Raw genomic sequence first — 20,728 nt, forward strand, 5'->3', positions numbered from 1 at the left:
TTGGTCATAAGGTTGGACCTGCGTCAGTCATACTCTTGTTTTGGGGTGTTGACTGTTGTTTCAAAGTATTAGAAATTATTCTAGAACGGCGGTTGGACCGCCAAGAAGCACAGTGCTCAGAGGTAACGCTTGCCAAGGCCGGGGAAGCCTAGGCCTTGTCCTCTTTGAGGGATAGTCAGTTGGTCACTGTGGAGCTTGGGCCACTCCAGAATAACTAGTGGTTGGACCACTTTACCGTTTGGAACGGTATCTGCACTTTTTTGGGCAGCAAAGGTTGGACCTTGGGTGTTGGACACTTTTAAATTGAGTTAGGGACTTTAGAGATGAGGCCAGAAACTGTTGGACAGATACTGGTTAATTGATCACAAAAAAGTTGGACTTTTTCTGTTGGACCGTTAACTTAAATTTGTCTAAATTGTGTAGGCGCTAAAGCTGTCAGGCCTGAGAGTGATTGTAAATATAAGACGTCTTTGTAATATAAAATAGAGACTTGGGTGTGAAACGAGGCTGTGTGTGACGACAGCGCGCTGCAGCGCTGCGAACTATTTTTAGATGGTGTGTGAACATGCAAATGAGGTGGCTGCTGTGAAGCGCACAGAGGACTTTCGCTTCCTGTTTAGCGTGTTATTGAGTTTTATAATTATTATTTGCAAACAATGATACATGCCTGTAATTAAGACGCTGATTTTGCTGATTATAATATTACAAATAAAGTTGTGAATGACTACGGTGAATGTTTCATGTTTGGCTGGGTTTTGATATAGAAGAGACAAATCGTGCATGATTTAGACCGGCACCTATGGGGTATGATCAAGCACAAATTTCAGCACTAGAGGTGGTGTAGTAATTTCGTTTTATTTAGATAAAAGGCATGTTTATTTCGGGGTCGTGCCGAATTGAAATTTCACCTATAGGGGATCTTCTTTACATGAATTGCATTTGTCACAGTGAGTACAAATAAATGACTAAATACAGTGAATTTTCTTGAGGGTGTGTTTCTAGGGATAATTATTACTGGTTTTATACATTCATATTAATGGAGCGGAGGATTGTGGCTGAGAGTGTGGAGAGAGGATGTGAAGACGGCTTTGCAGCTGCTGGGGGTGAGTAGCTGTGTGTGTGTGACAGGAACTTTGCATGCCCATAAAAGGCAACTGCCTGACTGTGTGAAGTATGCACCCAGAGAGAGAGAGAGTAAAATCTAGGCAGATGAAGCGAGTGGATGTTTTCAGAAAAGAAATAGTAAGTGAATGTTTTAGTGTGTTAATACAGGTGGATTTCTCTCAACCTGGAAACCTGAGTACAGCGGCAAAAGGATAGATTAACAGAATTGGGACGACAGACAGGCCAAGCTTTGGCTCAAAATTTTACAGCTTGGCCTCTCACTTTGTCCCCACCCTGAAAAGAAGCTTAAAGGACATCTTCTCCTCCAGTTATCGGTTACCATCACTGGAAATTTTCAGGCAAGTTTTTGGCTGAATTGTTGTTAGCACCATGTGTCCCTGAATCTCACAAGCAAGCTCTAACTCCTGGCTGAAGACATGGAATGCTGTTATTTAAGCTGGGAAATCAAAATTTGAGAAACAAAATAAAAACACACACACACAACCAGAGAAATGTATGAGAAAGGCAAGTGTTAGAGAAATGCCTCGTTTGAGGAAAAACGTTAAAATAACCCACCTACAAATGCACACACACAAAAAAACAGCTTACATTCATGAACACGTGAAGATTTTCCAGCAAGGTTAAAGCAGCGAAACTTAACATACACCTGTTGTTAAATGATAAAGTTTATCCACTACTAACAAATAAACTTTCTGGGTTGCAGGACAACAACTTAACTTCAAAAAGAAAGACACTGGTAGACCAACCAGAGATGGAACAACAAATTTAGTGGTTAAAAGAGTCAAATTGTGACATGTTTTCTGCTGATTGATTAATACAAGTGATTACTGAATGAAAGAAAATTCCTTTTTTGGGCTTTTAAACATGATCTTAAGAATTTTAACATGTACCTGTGTTGTCCTGTCAACTTGGTGGGTTATGAGTTGATTATATGGTGAGAAAAAACAAAAAAGGGGGAGAGAAGGCTGACACAGGGCCTGGCCCGGTGTTTCTCCCCTCTCTGAATAACACAGCCAAAACAAAATCATTTTCCTGTTCGTCTATTTTTGTTTTGTTTTTGTTTTTTCTCTTTATGCTTGATTACAGGCTGCGTTGCCAGCCCTGAAAGCCTAGGCTGACCTGGACTCCTGCTCTCCGCTCTACCATCTTTGATGTGACCCTAACCAAATGCTGCAGCAGCCGGACCCACAACTACAACCTGAAAATGTCAACAGTGCTGCAGGAAAACGATCTCATGCAGCGGAGACGGAGAGCGTTAAATCCAAGGTCCGTTTCACTACACCGGGGAGATTTCAAGACAGCTTCAGCTGACAGAGTTGTGACGAGACGCCCATTAAGCCCGGATGAAAAGTGAGGGCGAGCAAAAGAATGCTGACCTTAACAACTCTGCATTAAAACTGTGCAGGACAGTGACGGACCAACACGGATGATCGGGCAGCAAAAAGGGCGTGCCAGAGACAGGAGGAGTAACTGAGGTCAGGAGGCACCTCAGAATGGACAAAAGCACCAGAAGAAAATAAGCTGAAGACACAGGTGTCGGGGCTCGGCCAGGAGCTGACCTCTGAGAAGAGCCGGACAGCAGAGCTGCAGAAGGCCGTGGAGCAAAGCAAGGAAAACATCAATAGACTTCAATCTGACGTGTACGGAAAAGACTCTGAGGTTTCTGCCCTCAGTAAGAGCCCAAGGCATCAGAGCAGAAACTGAGCATGGCTCAGGAGGAGCTGGCTGCTAATCAAACCCACCAGTCAGGCTTAGAGTCCCAGATACAGGACTTGAAACCAGGCCGGAGCTTGCTGGAGCAGGAGTCACCAAACCTGACGAGAAGCTCCAACAGCAGGAGCAAACCCTGAACGAGCTACAGAAGCAAAAGGGCCAAGTTAAGGAGGAGCGGAACAAGGAGAAGATGCAGGACACTGGAGAAAAGGACTGCCTCAATTGGGGCCAGAACCAGTATGGACAGAACTTTGAGCAGCAGCACCAATGGACGCCAACGGACTGAAAAGGAGGAGGGCAGGACCCCAGGGCACGCTTCAGGCCGTGATGTACCCATAACACCAGAACAGGAAAGTGATGAACACAAACACACACATCTACATACACGGACTCAGAATGAAGAGAAACACACATATGAACACATATGCACTCGTTGATTGAGTGAGAAATGACACACACACACGCACACAAATCGAAATGCTGACTCAATTCACTGGGAAGTGATCCACACACACACACATGCACATGCTTGTGCAATGAAGAGTGATACATACACACGCTGATGCAATGAAGAATGCTTTACTAACAAATGCTTATGCTGATACGCAAAATGCTGCACACAAACATCCAAATACAGAATCTGTTACAACAACAAGAAGCCATTGATTGTTTATTGGTTAAATGCGTTTCATGTCACCCAGAGGGCATTTGTGTAGATTTAAGGGACAAGGTCTAAAGCAGTTTGGTTATGAAAACAATGTCTGTGTGTGATGTCTGTTTATGGCTTGAGGCCTCGACTGAATTGTTTACTGTGCTTCACACAGCCTGATAAGGAGCAGTGGTACAGAGTGAAACTGATGAATTAACGGTGTGAGTCTTATTTCGGAGCACCACATTTTTGTGATTGAGACTCAATTGAAGGAGGAACACACTGAAAAAAAAAGGGCCAGCTCTTGGATTTACGTAAGCATCTTGTGTGTATTTAACACAATTGCCTCAGGTTTTAAAGATCTGTACGAAATTCAACAACTTAATTTGTTCTCGTTGAGATGACACGATACGGTTTGGATTGTTTTCTTTCTCTAAGAGAGAGAAAGATGGTTTTATGCTTGGACATGTTTGCAATGGCAAGGCAAGGCAAGGCAAGTTTATTTGTATAGCACAATTCAACAACAAGGTGATTCAAAGTGCTTTACAGAGACATTAGAAACAAAAACAAATAAAAAGCATGATTTAAAAATTGATTAAAACAAGCAAACGAACTAACTAATTAACAAACAAACAGACAAACAAACAAACAAAACAGTATATAAAATCAAAACAGATAAAATCAGAACAGTAGATAAAATCAGTAGTTAAAATGTAAGTTTTGAGTGTGGATTTGGTGCTTTATTCAAATGCAGCTGAGAACAGGTGAGTCTTCAACCTGGATTTAAATAAACTGAGTGTTTCAGCTGATCGGAGGCTTTCTGGGAGTTTGTTCCAGATATAAGGAGCATAAAAGCTGAATGCGGCTTCTCCGTGTCTGGTTCTGACTCTGGGAACTGATAAAAGACCGGATCCAGATGACCTGAGGGATCTGGAAGGTTCATACTGGGTCAGGAGGTCACTGATGTATTTTGGTCCTAAACCATTCAGAGCTTTATAGACCAGCATCAGAACTTTAAAGTCTATCCTCTGACGGACAGGCAGCCAGTGTAAAGACCTCAGAGCTGGACTGATGTGGTCCACTTTTTTGGTCTTAGTGAGGACTCGAGCAGCAGAGTTCTGAATGAGCTGTAGTTGTCTGACGGATTTTTTAGGTAGACCTGTAAAGATGCTGTTACAGTAATCAAGCCTACTAAAGATGAATGCATGGACTAGTTTTTCCAGGTCCTGTTGGGACATCAGATCTTTTATCCTTGATATATTCTTGAGGTGATAGTAAGCTGATTTTGTTATTGTCTTAATGTGTTTTTCTAAGTTTAGGTCTGCATCCATCACTACACCCAAATTTCTCGCCTGGTTTGTGGTTTTTAGGTGTATAGACTGAAGTTCTCTGGTGACCTGTAATCGTTTTTCTTTGGCGCCAAAGACTATTACCTCAGTTTTGTTTTTGTTTAGCTGGAGAAAATTGTGGCACAACCAGTCATTAATTTCCTCAATGCATTTACCAAGAGCCTGTACAGGGCCTCGGTCTCCTGGTGACATTGTGATATATATTTGTGTGTCATCTGCATAGCTATGGTAGTTTATTTTGTTGTTCTTTATAATCTGTGCCAGTGGGAGCATGTAAATGTTAAACAGAAGAGGTCCCAAGATGGAACCTTGGGGAACTCCACATGTGATACTTGTCTGCTCAGATGTGAAGTTACCTATTGATACAAAGTATTTCCTGTTTTCTAAGTATGTTTTGAACCAGTTTAGTACAGTTCCTGAAAGACCTGTCCAGTTCTCCAGTCGTTTGAGTAATATGTTGTGGTCAACTGTATCAAATGCTGCACTGAGATCCAGTAAAACTAAGACTGACATTTTTCCACTGTCTGTATTCAGACATATGTCATTAAACACTTTGGTCAGAGCGGTTTCAGTGCTGTGGTTCTGTCTAAAACCTGACTGGAAGGCATCATAGCAGTTATTCTGTTTTAAGAAGTAATTGAGCTGTTGAGAAACTGTTTTTTCAATGATCTTACTTAGAAATGGGAGATTTGAGATCGGCCTGTAGTTGTTCATTTGTGTCTTGTCGAGATTGTCCTTTTTTAGTACAGGTTTAATTACAGCCGTTTTTAGTGATTCTGGAAACACACCTGATAATAAAGAAAAATTGACGATCTGTAACAGGTCTGACTCTAAGGTCTTTGAGACCTTTTTGAAAAAACTTGTTGGCAGGACATCTAAACAGCAAGAGGAGGAGTTCAGTTGACCTAAGATGTCCTCCAGGTCTTTGCTGTTAATCGGGTGAAACTGTTTCATGGTGTTTAAACTGTTTTTCGGTGGACACAGTACATATTCTGGATCTGCTGTTGATGTACCAATTGCTTGTCTAATCTTTTGGATTTTTTCTGTGAAGAATTTGGCAAAGTCATTGCAGGCCATGGTCGAATGAAGTTCAGCTGCCACTGACACAGGAGGGTTTGTTAGCCTGTCAACTGTAGAAAATAAGACCCGAGCATTATGACTGTTTTTGGTGATGATGTCAGAGAAGTAGGACCTCCTTGCACTCCTCAGTTGTAAATTATAATTGTGAAGTTTCTCTTTATAGATGTCATAATGAACCTGGAGGTTTGTTTTTCTCCATCTGCGCTCAGCTTTCCTACACTCTCTTTTTTCATTTTTCACTAGTGTGGAGTTTCTCCATGGAGACTTTTTCCTTCCAGAGATAACCTTCACCTTAATGGGAGCAATTGTATCCATTACATTTAACATTTTAGCATTGAAGCTATTGACGAGCTTATTGACTGAACCTCTGGACAGGTCAGGTGTTAATGGGAAGACCTGGTTAAAGATCTCACTACTGTATTCAGTTATACAGCGTTTTGTGATCACTGCTGTTGATATATTTGTGTGGGCTGAGATTTTACTTTCAAAGAAAACACAGTAATGATCAGACAGGCCCACATCAGACACAGTAACCTTTGAAATGCTCAGGCCCTTGGAGATCAGTAGGTCAAGAGTGTGTCCTCTATTATGTGTGGGCTCTGTTACATGCTGAGTCAGCCCAAAGTTGCCCAGAGTGTTACTCAGGTCTTTAGTCCCTTTGTCCTGAGGGTTGTCCACATGGATGTTAAAATCCCCAACAATAATTACACAGTCGAAATCAACACAGATCACAGACAGCAGTTCACTGAGATCATTAAAAAAGTCTGTGCAGTATTTGGGAGGCCTGTAAACATTAAGAAACACAACTTTGGATGGGGCCTTCAGCTGTAAAGCCACATATTCAAAAGACTGAAAACTTCCAGGAGATAGCTGCTTACATTGAAATGATTCATTAAATAAGACAGCAACCCCTCCTCCTCTCCTGCTCACCCTGGCCTCACTGATAAAACTGTAGTTAGGAGGGGTCGTCTCGATGAGAACAGCTCCACTGTTACTTTGGTCCAACCAAGTTTCAGTTAAAAACATAAAATCAAGGCTGTGCTCAGTGATTAAATCATTAATTAAAAATGTTTTCCCAGCTAAAGATCTAACATTTAATTAAGCCAACTTAAGTGTTTTAGAGGTATTACTTGTCCCCTCGTGTTTGGGAGCAGTCTGTGGCACACAAGGTATGTTTACTATATTTAAAGATCTTTTAGAGTGCAGCTCTCTGTGTTTTGACCAGGCCACATGTCTCCTTCTGTCACCTAAAAGTACAGAAATTTTAAAACCTTCTAGTAAACAGGGTCCCAGCTTCTCCTGGGAAAAGTCACCACTGCCATAATCCTCGCAGCCCGGACCCTCCACACATCAGACATCAGACTGCGGAGACAGGGCATGAAGGTGGTAAGGAGGAACTAAGGGGGGCGAGGCTGGGCAATGTGACTTCGATTGCTCTGTTGTGGGTAGGGCTCGATGGCGAACCTTTGGCTGCTCTGGTGGGGGGTTTATGGGGGACAAAAAGGGATTGGGCCGGGGGGTAGATCTGAGCCCAGCATTGACCCGCTCCATCATCTCCTCAGTGAATTTCAGGTGTGGGGAGGAGGGAGAAAGGGAGGGGGAGGAGGGTGATGGCCTGTCAGGGGTTTGGGGGACTGGGGAAGATTGTGGTCCCTGGTCCTGGTCGTTGGTGTTGTTAAGAGAGTTGGAGGCAAATAGGGACCCCTCTTCTTGCCTCTGATGTCTCTCCTTTCTGAGGCTCTTCCCGGGTGGGGGCAGATGGAGCTCCTCCTCAAGGTTTCTGCTGGGCTTTGTCTGTTCTTGGAGTACTGTTTGTTCCTCTTTATGAGATAACTCAGCCTTGGCACCAAGCACAGATGGATGACGTATGGAATAAAACAAGTTGGAGGTGAACAGTTTCACCCCTGACTTGTTAAAATTAAATCCATTTGCTTTAAACAGATGCCTGCGTTCCCAAAAAATATTAAAGTTGTTGATAAAATGCACTGAGTGGTCAGTACATGCTGATATGAGCCATTTATTCAGTGTAAACAACCTGCTGAATCTCTCGTCTCCTCCTCTGATGGGCGGTACAGGTCCACTGATGAATACAGCTGCATTCAGAGAGTTTACAGTATTTAATAATCCAGTAAAGTCCTGTTTCAGAACCTCCGACTGTTGTTTGGACACATCGTTTGACCCTGTATGCAGAACAATGTTTGTCACAGTTGGATATTCATCTGCAATCCGAAGAATTCTCTCCTTCAGGTTGTTGACCATATCCTTAGGAAAGCAGAGGACTTTAGTGTTCTTACCGCACATTCTTTGTACATCCTTTACGGCAGAGTCACCCACAATCAGAGTTTCAGGCCTAGCCTTTAGCTTTCCCTGTGGCCTTTTACTTTTCAGTAGATTTTCAGACCTTACTTCGCTACTTTTAGATGGATGGTTGTCCGATATAGATCCAGGGTCCTTTGATAGTGGAGCAAATCTGTTCTGCAGTTTCACATTCAGTTGTTTTGGAGGTTTGTTGTTAACCTTCCTATTCACGGTTGTCCAGTCCTGTTTCCTCTCGTATACAGGGGTAGAAGAGCTTCTCTGTCTCGTAGGAAGTGAAGGCCAGTCGGTTTCAGAGATTTCAGCTCGCTGTGCTCTGGCTGTGATACGTCCTCCCCCTTCCAGGAGACATGATTTATGTCTTGGTATTGCACCAAGACAGTCCAAGGGGGGATTATCGCTTGAGGATTTATAATATTGCACAAAGTCTACTTTCTTGTTCTTGTTATCTGTGCTCCTTAGCTGTGTACTAGCTTGCTCATTGCCATTGTTTTGAATCAAAGGCAAGGTTGTTTCATTTCCACACAGTCCATTTACCTCCACGTTTACTTCTAAGCGATGAATTTTTGCCTCCAGTGCTGCAATCTTCTGCAGGAGGCTGTGGTAGTCATCTGTGGAGAGGGAAGGCATCTTGTTGCTAGTTAGCCTAGCGGTTAGCACCTTTCCAGACGCTGTAATCAGGCTTCAGCTGTGTCTAGGCCACAGACACACGGAGCGCTGAGGATAAGGTAACTGTAAAAATGTTGCTGTTTCTGTTAAGAACACTTTAGTCCTAATGATCTATAAGTGTCCAGAAGCTATCGCAGGTAAGCTCATACGGAAAAAAGGGAAAAATCAGCATAAAAATCAATAAAAATCAATAAAAGAAGCAAAGCATTTAAAGAGCAAAGAGATGAAGCGTCCGCACTCACAAAAGGGGGAGGAGCAGCCTCAATGGGCCCCAGTATTTGTTACTTTATTAGTATTTTATTGGTTACGTTTGTTTTTGCTTTTGTTACAGTGCACTGAAATAAGAACATCTGAGAGGTGTAATCCACCGGTGGTGATATTTTGGTATTTTGTGAGTTCCTGATTTAACAAATCAGCTCTTTAATCCAGGCCTGAGAGATTGAACTTTAAAGCGCTACTGAAAACAGTCGCAAAGTATTTTTCTCCCTGATTATAATGGGCTTGGGAGAAATTCACTTATATGGGACATTGATCGCATGAGAAGTCCTGAGCCTAAAAGGATTGCAGCGAGTCAATCCAGTCCAAAAAACAAGGAACTGTTTTCCTTTAAAATGATGATGTCATCTTGCTGGTGATGGATACTCGAATAGGTTGCGCGTGAGACTCCATTATCAGCAATATCTGGTATGAATTTGTGTGAATGTATGCATGTGACTGGACTGTAATGAACTGACGACTAAAAGTTTTAACTGACTTGATACTGACACAAAAACGGTACCGACTTTAGGATTAGTAAATGTCCACAAACAATTCACCCAGCCTGTAAAAGAAGGGTGGATGTTTTGTCTTGCTTTGTTTTGTTTTTGCAGGAGCAGAAGGATGACAGAGACTAAAGGGGGAGACTGTAACTTCACATGAGTGTGAACTGCAGACTTAACCCTTTGGTGGCTAATTTCAATTTACTGATGTTTGCAATAAGAAAATTGTGTTTTATTAGCTGTGTTTCGATTAATGTATCACATTATATTGTTGGGAATGTAAAATGCTAAATGAAGAAAAAGTTTGATTTCACTCATGACTGAACATGTTATTATTAACCATGGCAGGCCACTGTAAAAAGTCAATTAACTTTTATAGAGGAAAAAGCCAAAACTTTAACAATACCTATGAATAACAGGGAAATGATAGCCTTGTCACATCCAAAATGGAGATATGTAACAATAAACACTGGTCCCCGTCATTTAGGTTCTTTCTTGAAATAGTCAGCAATTTAAAAAGTAGAGATATAACCAACAGGGGCATGGGCTGATGTGCTGGACAAGAACAAGAGCAAAATAAAGAAAGAAAAATTATTGTGTTTAGCTTTGATAAATTCAAATTAAAATGTACCATTACACTCAGAGGATCAATATGAAATTCAATATATACAAATTTTGCATGAAGCACATGACTGATAACAGTTCTGTCCTGAGCTTTTGTTTTTACAGCACCCACTTGTCCACACCAACAGTTTCTCGCCACCAAAAGGGGGTACTTGCAAAGAATAGGGAGGAATATCATCAAAAGTGGGAAAGGTAAGCCCCGATGGGGGTGATAACACCATAAATTTCACTTATGGTCAAATTCTCAAAATTTGACCCCAAACATGAAAAATTCTTCAAACATTTAGAGACAGAGTGGAGTTCTAGATAAATAGTAGCAAACCACATAAGGATGGAGCGTTGGAATCAAGAAGATGGTGAAATAACACGCAGGAAAAATGTTGATCATGTTGATTATGTTTATTCCAGTGTGCAGAGATTGGCTAATCTGACCAGGAAATGTTATAAAATGGATTGTCGGAAAAGTCAGCGTTAAAGTCAACTTTGACAGTCCAGACTAAGATGGCGTTGGACATCTTCAGGGTGGAAAAGGGTTGGTGTGACCAAGGTGTGGTTTGGCTTGTTGTATGTATATTTCAAGATGATATGGCTCTGGATGGACCAGTTACCAGGGCATGGAAGGAGGATAGACTCATTAAATGAAGAGAAGGAATTTTCTGGGGTTGGAGATCCTCTGGGTGAGTGGTTGACTAAAAGCATGCATAAAATAAAAGCTATCTTTTGTTATTGATTGGTAATAGATTGATTTTTAGCCACATTTACAGCTTTATTGACTTGTTGTGGACGCAGTCTACTTCATGTTTAATCACGCTAATTAACAGATTGAAAATAGTGACATTAAAGGAAGAACATGCAGCGCCACCCTGTCAGATGCCAGTGACGGTGGGGCTCATTGATGAATCAGGTGAGCTGGATTCATGGCTGAATCAAGACATAGATTCCCCTGCTGTGGTCAGTGAGGGAAAAACAGGGGGAAATAAAATTTAACAGAGGCGTTTTTATATGTGAAGTTCATATTAATACAGGTTTTGTTTCTAGGCAATTCTGCGGACGCAGTCTCTGGGCGGAGCCAGGAGTTGAACAGATCTAACATGACAATTAAATTGATTTCATTCCCTGGCATAGGATAACAAGACTGGAGCAACGACACTGGATAGGAAAAAGTCTGATACTTTCTGAGATATGAGGTCACTAACTTTTTCTTTTAATTTTCTAGCTCCGTTGAATTGACACGTGGGAATGTGTCAAAAGGGGGGGGAAGTTGAGTTTTAACATCAAACAAGGGTTATATGAACATTTTTATGACTTCATTTGTGCTTATAATAACTTAGGTATGGTAAAACTTAAGCTAATAATGACCCAAAAAGTTTCCAGATTTTTTTTAGAGAACCAGTGAGAAGCATAAATCATTATTTCCATGTTTAAGCGTTAATCATTGAAATGAACTGAATAGCGTTTAGAAGATAAAATGCCTGTGTTCACGAGAAGCTGAGTACCACACTGGAGAGGAAACCATGGGACGGTAGGCTGAATGAAACACGTGATTTTTGTGAAAAAGGGGGGGGGGGCACATGTTAGAATTAAAAATGGCTAATTTTTTTTTTTATGTCTTTTGTTAAAATTAGTGGTTTTAATAATTTTCCTATACTCATTGCAAATGAGCTTATAATGAGTTGGCACTCGGTCTTTTGAAGGTCATAAGCTTCGTTCAGCGTGATGTCCGGACTGATAAACTGTAGGAAATGCCTTGAGTGCAGAGGGCTAAATGCAAACACGCTTACACACACATAAATTATGATTAGAATAAGTTACTGGTCAGGAAGTCCTGAACATGATGTGCTAAACCGATTTTGAATCACTAAAGGAACATTGGATAACATCATTAGATTATTAGGGCTAGGCAGAGAGGTGTTTTGGTTTTCTGTCTCTTACAGAGAAAGGAACAGACACCAGACGAGGTCACGGAGATATGGGGATCCTTCGCAGCAGAGACAGACACAGAGATGGCCAAGACACCAACTGGGTTCAAGTGTCATGGCGTTTGGGCTCCGATTAGTGGCCTGGAGAGGATGGATCCCATAAATACAGCAATAACCATGAAGGGGTTGGCGGAAATCCAGGAACACCAGACCAACGAGGTTCGAGAGGCTCTTGGTAAAAAGGGGGACACGGCTGTGACCCCAGAATACACAGATTATTGTTTGAAATCGGGGCAGAATAATCCCCTGATCTGTGCAACGACTGAAGGGTGGTCTAACCCCTGAGGTTGAAGAAAGAAGAGCAGAGGATCACGCGACTGGAAGACACTGGTAGCTGCAGCAATAAAATAAAGGCTAAAAGCTCCTCGGACAGAGGTTCTAGTCTGAGTACGTTTGAAGGGTATAAGGTAGCACCAAAATAAAGCTGTGGGAGAACTGGGGAGTGATGGGAGTGTCATCTGTACCTACTATTGTTGTTGTAATAATAGTTTTTCTTGCATCTGGACTGCGCAAACACAGAGGTCATCTCACATATGGTTCACCCGTTGAAGGGGGACAAAGGGCCTCAGGGGTAAGAACAAATGAACCCGGCAACACTGGATTGCAGGGTGTAGGTGAGCTCTTTATTTTAAAGAGCACAAAAGGGGGAATGTGGGACTATAATATTACCTTATGCCATGTTATACCCCAAATTAAAGATTGTGAATTATTATGTAGTTTTAGTTTGCATTATTCTCCTGAATTAGAAGAAGGTGATAACTATTACATTTGTTAAACTGATTTGCATTACATTAGACTGCTGATTTATTGTGAATTAATGATATTGTTTTATGATGCATTATACTGCTGAGTTATAAGAAATACTGTTCGCAGAAAGTCATCGCCTTATTTGTCTGATTAGAAGAGAACAGAACATACCGGAGAGGTTTTCTGCCCCATCTCAGCAGGAGCAGGTAAACAGGGAGCCAAGGTCGTAGCTTAGGCACTGTGTGAGAGAAAGAATGTGAATGTTTAGGCTTTTATGATTAGGTGGGGGCCACTAGAGGCTTTAAGAGTTTGATCAATGCTCCACCGTTTTGAGATCTGGTGCTGTCTGCGTACAGTGTCCATCTCCCACGCGTGTACATTAAAATCATCGTTTGACTCAACCCGGCAGGACCAGTGTTGTTATTTTGGTTTTCCTCTTGTATCCATCTCCAATACTTTGAATCCGTAACACTACCCACCAGCTCGATAGCTAGCCGGTAGTTTGAGGGTCACTGGAGCCGCTGAGAACGGCACAACTCCCGGCACATCATTTTCAGATCACCGTGGACTTTCGCTACTCGAGTTAAACATAATATATAAGTCACTTAGACAACATAAAAATTTTATTGTTGGGCTTTTTTCAGTGTTTTGTTTGTTCGTGAGCAAATCGGTTTGGCTGAGATTATGGTTATTAGATTAGATAAAATAAAACTTTATTAATCCCCCGGGTGGGTTTTTACACAGCTGACTAAACGTCAAACAGAAAACTGATTAAACACAAGTGTGAGACGGTCGATAATTTACGCCAGTGTCCTGTTATATTTTACATAGCAAGGAGCAGACGGCCGAGTTTATTAAACTCCACCGAGACAGTGGTGGCGCTAATCAGAAGGTTAGACCGTCCAATTTCACAGCTGTTTACTTCCGGCCTACCCGACCTTCTGAGGACCCGGCCCACGTTGACCACGAAGGCCGGGTCCTAAGGAGGATGCAGCCCATGAATTTGGACACGACCTTTGTCTCTGAGCCAGAGAGATGGAGGTCCATGGAGCCTTGGAAAACTCATCTGAAATTCTGTTTGATCATAAAGTGTGAAAACGTCTCATTGGAGCATATTTGTTTTCTCTCTCATATAAAAAAAAGCCAACACAAGCTAACCTGGTAACCCAACAAAAACTCCTCAGTGTTTGAAGAACACAAAGTTAGTGTGTTAGTTTGTTTGCAGCACATCTCACTGTGTGATACATCATTTATCAAACACACCACATACAAATCCAATATGTCAATAAAACAATAAGGGCTTTTTTTTTTAGCTAATGTGATGAAATCATAACTATATGTTGATTAAAGTCTAATATAAGCACAGTGCTGGTGTACAGGGTTGTTATATGCTGCTGACAGATTATAAACTGTTATGTCTATATCAAGGTTTTAGCCTCATAATAAGCAGAGATATTTGTGTGTTTGTCTTCAACATTCAGATCATGCTGTCCTCGCCCTGAGTTTCTTAGTTTCACCAGCTAGACAGCGAGATAATGATGCTCTAATAACCAGACTTATTTTCCTTTTTGCGCTAATTTATTGAAGAATGGCCTCTGACCATTGCCTTCTCTTTGACCATCGTAAAACTGAAATGACAAAATATTGTATTAGCTAACTAACATCGTAACATCGTAAACTATCTTGTTACACTCTTACTACAAGCTAACAAGATAAAACTTTCAAATGTACAAAATATCGTACCATTTTTTTTTTTGTCCCGTTTGGATCTTTAGCCATCAGAATTGTTGTCTTAAGGCCAAGAAAGATGCCAAGCGGATTTATTTTACCAAGTGGATCATCATGGCCTTGCCATATTGGTCCATTTGATTGACCTTTATTATAATTATGTATTTTTTTTTTTTTTTTTTTCGGTTGCAACAAATGGGACAGAAATGACTGGGGGATTGGACAGGGAGAAAGAATGAATGAAAGAGAGGGAGAGAAAGAAAAACAGAGGGGAGACGAGACGGTGAGAAAGGGGGGAAGGAAGAAAGAAAAACAAACAAAACACCTGGATCACCTGTATGGAGAAAAAAAAAACAGAAGAGAAAACAAATAAAAAGAGCAACATAATAAATACAGCACCATCACAATAAACTAGCTAGCAGTAGATAACAGTAGATACTAAATATTAAACGCTATTGTGCAGCACGTAAGATAGACAGCGCACAATGTGCTTTGAGGCAGCAGCCAAGAAAGGTGTAGTCCGCGTCTGTGAACACCCGTGTGTACACCTGTGTGCACACCTGTGTGGATCAGCACACTTGTATTCCAAAGGTTTCTCCATGTAACGATCTGCAAGGGAGTGTGGGGAGCCATAGCCCCATCCCCCAGGGCATGAAGCAGGTATGGAGGAGATCCAGGCCCCAGACATCCAGAGGCCCCAGAGTACGAGGACCCGAGGAGGACCACCAAAGGGGTCGAACCGTGCCACCCTCCTGGGAAGAGCTGAGTAGAGCCCCAAACGAGAGGTCACCCAGCAGCTATGGAGCAGAGGCCAGAGGGGGTTGCAGTGGCGTGCCCACAGGCTCTGCCAGCAGCCAGCTGTGCCAGAGAGGATCGAGCTTCAGGCCCAGAAGCCAGAGGCCTGAGGGCACCCCACCCCCCGGAACGGGGCCCAGCCGGGCCACAGGAGCCAGGCCCCGCCAATCGGCCACCAGGAGTGAGCCGGTACATACATGAGCGCCCAGCCCCAGTCGACAAGAACCACCAACACACCAACGTCTGAGGGCATCAACCACCGGGTGTGGTGAGGGGAGATAGGCCTCCATACTTTGGAGGGCCTGAGATGTACCCAGAGAGGTTGAGTCTAAGACCCAACCTGACATATAGACACAGACGAACAGGCGCACGCGGACACAAACGTGCATTCCCACCCCCATATACACAACCAAATACTCGGCACTCACCCAACGTGTAGACAGACACAAATAGACACCGCACAGACAATCACACTCCCCAAACATACTCTATATCCCAGGTCCAGGTACCCCCGCCCCCAGAGGGGCAAGCCGCACCTAGACCCAGGAGATGTAACCCTTCTCTCTGGGGTGGAGGGAAGCGGACCGCCTCCTTATCTGCAGTAGCAGGGAGGCCCCGCATCCCAGACCCCAATCTGACGGCCAGCACCTCCTCCCAGCCCCCCAGCCCTGACGGCTAACAGAACCGGGGTGAGTGAAGACCCCAAACCTCCCTCCGCCCGCTCATATGTAGTGTTGCTGTGTGCTGTTCTAAAGTGCATTTAAAACACAGGAGAGCATGGTTCCTGCTTCCTATCAGAGAGCAGCACGGCTCCTCCCGAAAACCCTTAGTGTCTATATGCATTTAAAATCGAGGGCAGGGCACCAGCGCCAGAGGTGGGTTGGAATACACCGACCATCCTCTGGATGCTGTAAAACGTGCCCACCCCCAAGGCCCTATAAGTATGTGTGTGTGTGAGAGTGTGAGTAATGTGGATGTCAAGGTTGCAGAATAAAATTGAGGCACAGGCGACCAGAAGGGGACAGGGGGGGGGAGTGCCTCCCCTGCACCCTGGTGACATACCTGCACCCCAAGCCCTGCGTGTGTGGGTGGGTGTGGTAGAGCGGGAATAGGGAGGCAGCTGAGGATGGGGAAGGAAGAAAGGGAGGTGCAAGCGGCCCCTCCCTGGGGCCAGCTCCCCCGCTGACCCCAATAGGCACCCCCACACTCTGGAACCCACCAGGGCAAGTTAACTGCGACTGCTGAAGTTCCTGTATGACGCCAACAAGTGTGAAAATCCAAGGAAAAGCTGAGTGTGTTTTCTTTGAAGCTCAAATGGAACTTGGTGGACTAACATGCAAACTGAGGCTGTATGCAGGACTTTGTCACACTGGTATATGAAGAGTGGGACCAAGAGAAAGTGTGCACACACAATGGTCGCTTCATGCTTGCTCTTCTCCAGCCTCTGGTGTCACTTTGTCCAAACTTGTGTTGTTATTGTCTTATTTGTTGTGATTCAGGCTCTGTGAGCACAAGCAGAGGTTTTTGCTTGGGAAGTAACTGTGAGCTGGTTTTCAGAGGCTTCTCTAACATTTAATGGTGCTGAAATATGTCAAACTTTTCTCCTCGACTTTAACAGCTGAGAGCATTTTGAGCACAGCGGAGAAAAATGAATGATTTTGATGGTTAAGTGTTGTCACTGCTGTGGATTGGTGGACACAGATCTTTATTCACTTAGCTGCTGTTTACAGGATCAAAGTCTTCATCAGAACAAGCTCTTCTAATTGGACTTGGCTCTTAACTGTTTTTGAAAAGCAACAAATCCAGTAAATGTACTTTGATCTTGAAGTTTGGTGTAAAAACGTCCTGTCAGCCCTGTGCTGAGAGGGCTGTGCTCATCCATCCGTCCTGTTCTAATAAAGCCACATTTCAGGAACACCTTCTTTAGATGTGTTCAGCTTTATTCATACAGCACCACTTGACAAACAAATTTAGTCTCAAAGCTCGTTATATTGTAAGGTAAAGAGCCCAAAGAGTTCTCACTGGGATTCATTGATGAAGTGAATGTCATTCAGTAATCAGAGGTGGCTTTTTAGCTCTAACTGACTACATGTGTGTCCTGTATCATGAGTGGACATACATGGATGTGAAGCACACTTAACTGTTTGGCTGAGCCAAAACAAGCACAGCACTGATTCTAACAAAAGGATCATCAGGGAGTCCTTTTGTCTCTCTTTGGGGCGTTACTCCCACTGGGTTTAAATCTGGGACTCTCCGCCATTTGACCTTAGAACTGAAGAAGCTTCTCGGATGAGAGGTGAAATGTCTTGAAGCAACTTAAAGAAGTCCAGATGCTTTTCTTTGCAAGCTCCTTAGAATAGTTGTTCTCCATGATTTACTCCTATGTCATGTTTGTTAGTCAAAGGCTGTCATGCTGCCTTCATCTGGTTTTTACTGCAAACTTCTTCAATCTTGTTTCAAACAACTGAAGTTTTTCCCTCTCAGTATATTTGTGTAAATATCAGTGTGCACAGAGGACCACTAGATGGCAGAAGAGTCTGAGCAGCTCATAGAGCCAACAGCTCCTCAGCCTCCTCAATCCTGAACTCCTTCAACTTTGTAAGAAAACCTTTGAGCCACATGGATGTAGAGTAATGTTGGCCAGTACTACACTTGGAGCAATAACAGCATTATAAATATTTGTAATAATGTCACTAATGATTTTTTCTCAGATACTGTCTGACATATAGCACAACACAACATGATACAACACATCACAACGCAACACAAACAACACAACTCAGTAACTTAACTTAGTAATAAAAAATGAAGAATAGGTGGATGTGTATTGTACACTGTTATTATTGCACATTAATTTTTATTGCACCTTGTGATTAATATATATATTATTATCAATGTTATTGTTTTTACTGTTGTTACCCAACAAACAAATACCATGCAGGCTGATGGACTAACAGCGTGCTAACTTCCATCCAAAACACACAGCCAGCGAGTCACGTACTAACCACAATAATCAGTGTAGGAGCAGCTCTGACTGTGCTTCTCGGTGAAATCAGCAACAGTTCACATCAACGAGAGGAGGCTGAAGGAGGATCAATGTGTTCCTGCTGATAGAAACTGCTGGGACTGTGTGAGGTCCTGAGGACTGAGACTCGGGTGGAGTTCAGGATTTATCAGAGGAGATCTGCGTAATTACAGCTTTGTTCTTTGTTTTCAGCACATTGAAGCATCGAGGCATGAATCTCTCCACATTTATTTATACTATCCACTGAGATACTGCCTATTTACCTTAACACATGTGATGATGTTAAGGAACTAAATGTAATGGGTACAGACATTATCATAAGTCATTTATCATTAGAAACATTATTTCTAAAAGTTAAAAAAAATCATATTCCAATAACTATTAAACAATTTTAAAACTCTCCAAGAAATCTGGATTAACATTAAATCTTAACAACTGAACTGTTTGCCATAAATGATAAACTAGAAAATGATGTCTGTAACATTCCTGTTAAAGCTAAAATCAGATATTTAGGAATTCATCTCACAAAAGACCAAAAACTGTATCAGTCGCTGAACGTGGAGAAAAACTAAAAGAATGCCAAACTGAACTGTGCTTCATAGAAATTTATCAATTTTTATGAAGCCCAGGGAGAATTAGGGAAAATTTATCGAACAAAAATGGAAAGTTTATCAAGATGTATAAATCCAATGCCAACGCCACTAATGCCATTCCAGATAAATGAACAGAAGCTGTTCATCACATAATCTTTAATTTTATCTGTAGAAATAAACCTAACTACATGAAAAAGAAACATTTGATCCAAAATTCTAAAAATGGACTAAAAGCTGTTGACTTTGACCACCTTAAAAAGTAAACTGGTTGAGATCTGCTCTATAGGAATGAAACAGGTGAGACAGGTGGGATCAGCATTAATGTTGTGCAAATATATGAAAAACCAACAGAACAGTGAAAACACTTAGTGTTTCTAGAAAGATAGTTCACCTCATAGCTACTCGTAGTCTGTATTTACAAGTGACAAACTGGAGTATCTAACTCGTAAGTAAATCGACAGTATAAATCAAATATATTCTGTAAGCAAATCTATTCAAAGGTGTTTGAATACCTTTGAATATATTTCTAGGTGAGTTTGATCAAGGGAGGGTCTGAAGCCAGAGTCAGACAGAGACTGTGCAGAGACTGTAGAAGGACAGAGCAGCAGCAGAGCAGTCCAGATACACTGATGATCCTCTGTCAGATCCAGAGGGACACACAGGGATGATGCTGGACTCTACATTGTCTCTGACAGTGGAGCTGTTCTCAGAGCAGTTCACTCTGCAGCACTGATGATCATCTGCAATTCTTCTCATTCCTCTGTCAGTCACTGCTGGATGAAGCTCTCCTCTCCACCTCCCAGTAACATGGCCCAGTCAGAGTGTCTCTACACACAAGCTGCTGCTGCTTCAACCTCTCTGGATCATCAGGACACAGCTCCTCCTCTCTCAGCACACACACCATCCTGTTTACCATCAGCTCCACCTGCAGAGAGAAGAAGGAAGAGCAGAGGAGACGAGTGTTTCCAGAGACTCTTCATCAGCTGTCAGTCAGTGATGCAGCACATCCAGTATAAAGAGCAGCAGGGACTTCAGTGCTGGGACTGTACTAGGAATCATTGTTGCTTCACTTTTTCTAATCTTTGGATTTTTATTGAAGTTGATGAAAATGTTTTTCCCTCCTAGTTTGAGTCTGGACTTTCATTCATTAGAAGAACCTTGGTGTGTCCACTCTGAGCTCTGTAGGAACCCCACCAACAAGCCCAACAATCCAGATGGACGGTTCCAGCTGTTAACTGGAGGAATTCCATCCAAACATCTGCTCTCACTAAATTCTTCCTCGCCTACAGACTGTGTTCTTCACTGCTTTAAACTTGGAAATGAATGCAGTCATTGGTCTGCGTGCTGCTTTGTTCAGAGAGCTGATTGGCTGTTGACAGCGTTTGATCAGAGCGTGTCAGCCTTTACTATGGTGACAAAAAGGCAGAAACAGGAAGTGTTTGTGTCCAATCCTGAAGCCTGTCACCATTCTCCTCTCCCAGCTTCACTGAGAAGCAGCTTTACAGGAAACACTGGATTTTTTTTTCATACTGACTGTGTTTAGTACAATACTGCTGACAGCACCACCCACTCATTCCA

General features: G+C 42.5%; 1 protein-coding gene across 1 annotated transcript; it reads right to left on the reverse strand.

Annotated features, from left to right (window-relative positions):
- Positions 1 to 5,645: 5,645 nt before the first annotated feature.
- On the reverse strand, positions 5,646 to 8,862 carry LOC148101061 (uncharacterized). The gene has a single exon (XM_087845773.1). The coding sequence runs from the start codon at positions 8,860 to 8,862 to the stop codon at positions 7,267 to 7,269; it is 1,596 nt and encodes a 531-aa protein (XP_087701899.1). The 3' UTR covers positions 5,646 to 7,266.
- Positions 8,863 to 20,728: the final 11,866 nt, after the last annotated feature.

The sequence above is a fragment of the Neolamprologus brichardi genome, chromosome 9 (genome assembly GCF_056152115.1).
Source record: "Neolamprologus brichardi isolate AB-2024 chromosome 9, ASM5615211v1, whole genome shotgun sequence".
Taxonomy (NCBI): domain Eukaryota; kingdom Metazoa; phylum Chordata; class Actinopteri; order Cichliformes; family Cichlidae; genus Neolamprologus; species Neolamprologus brichardi.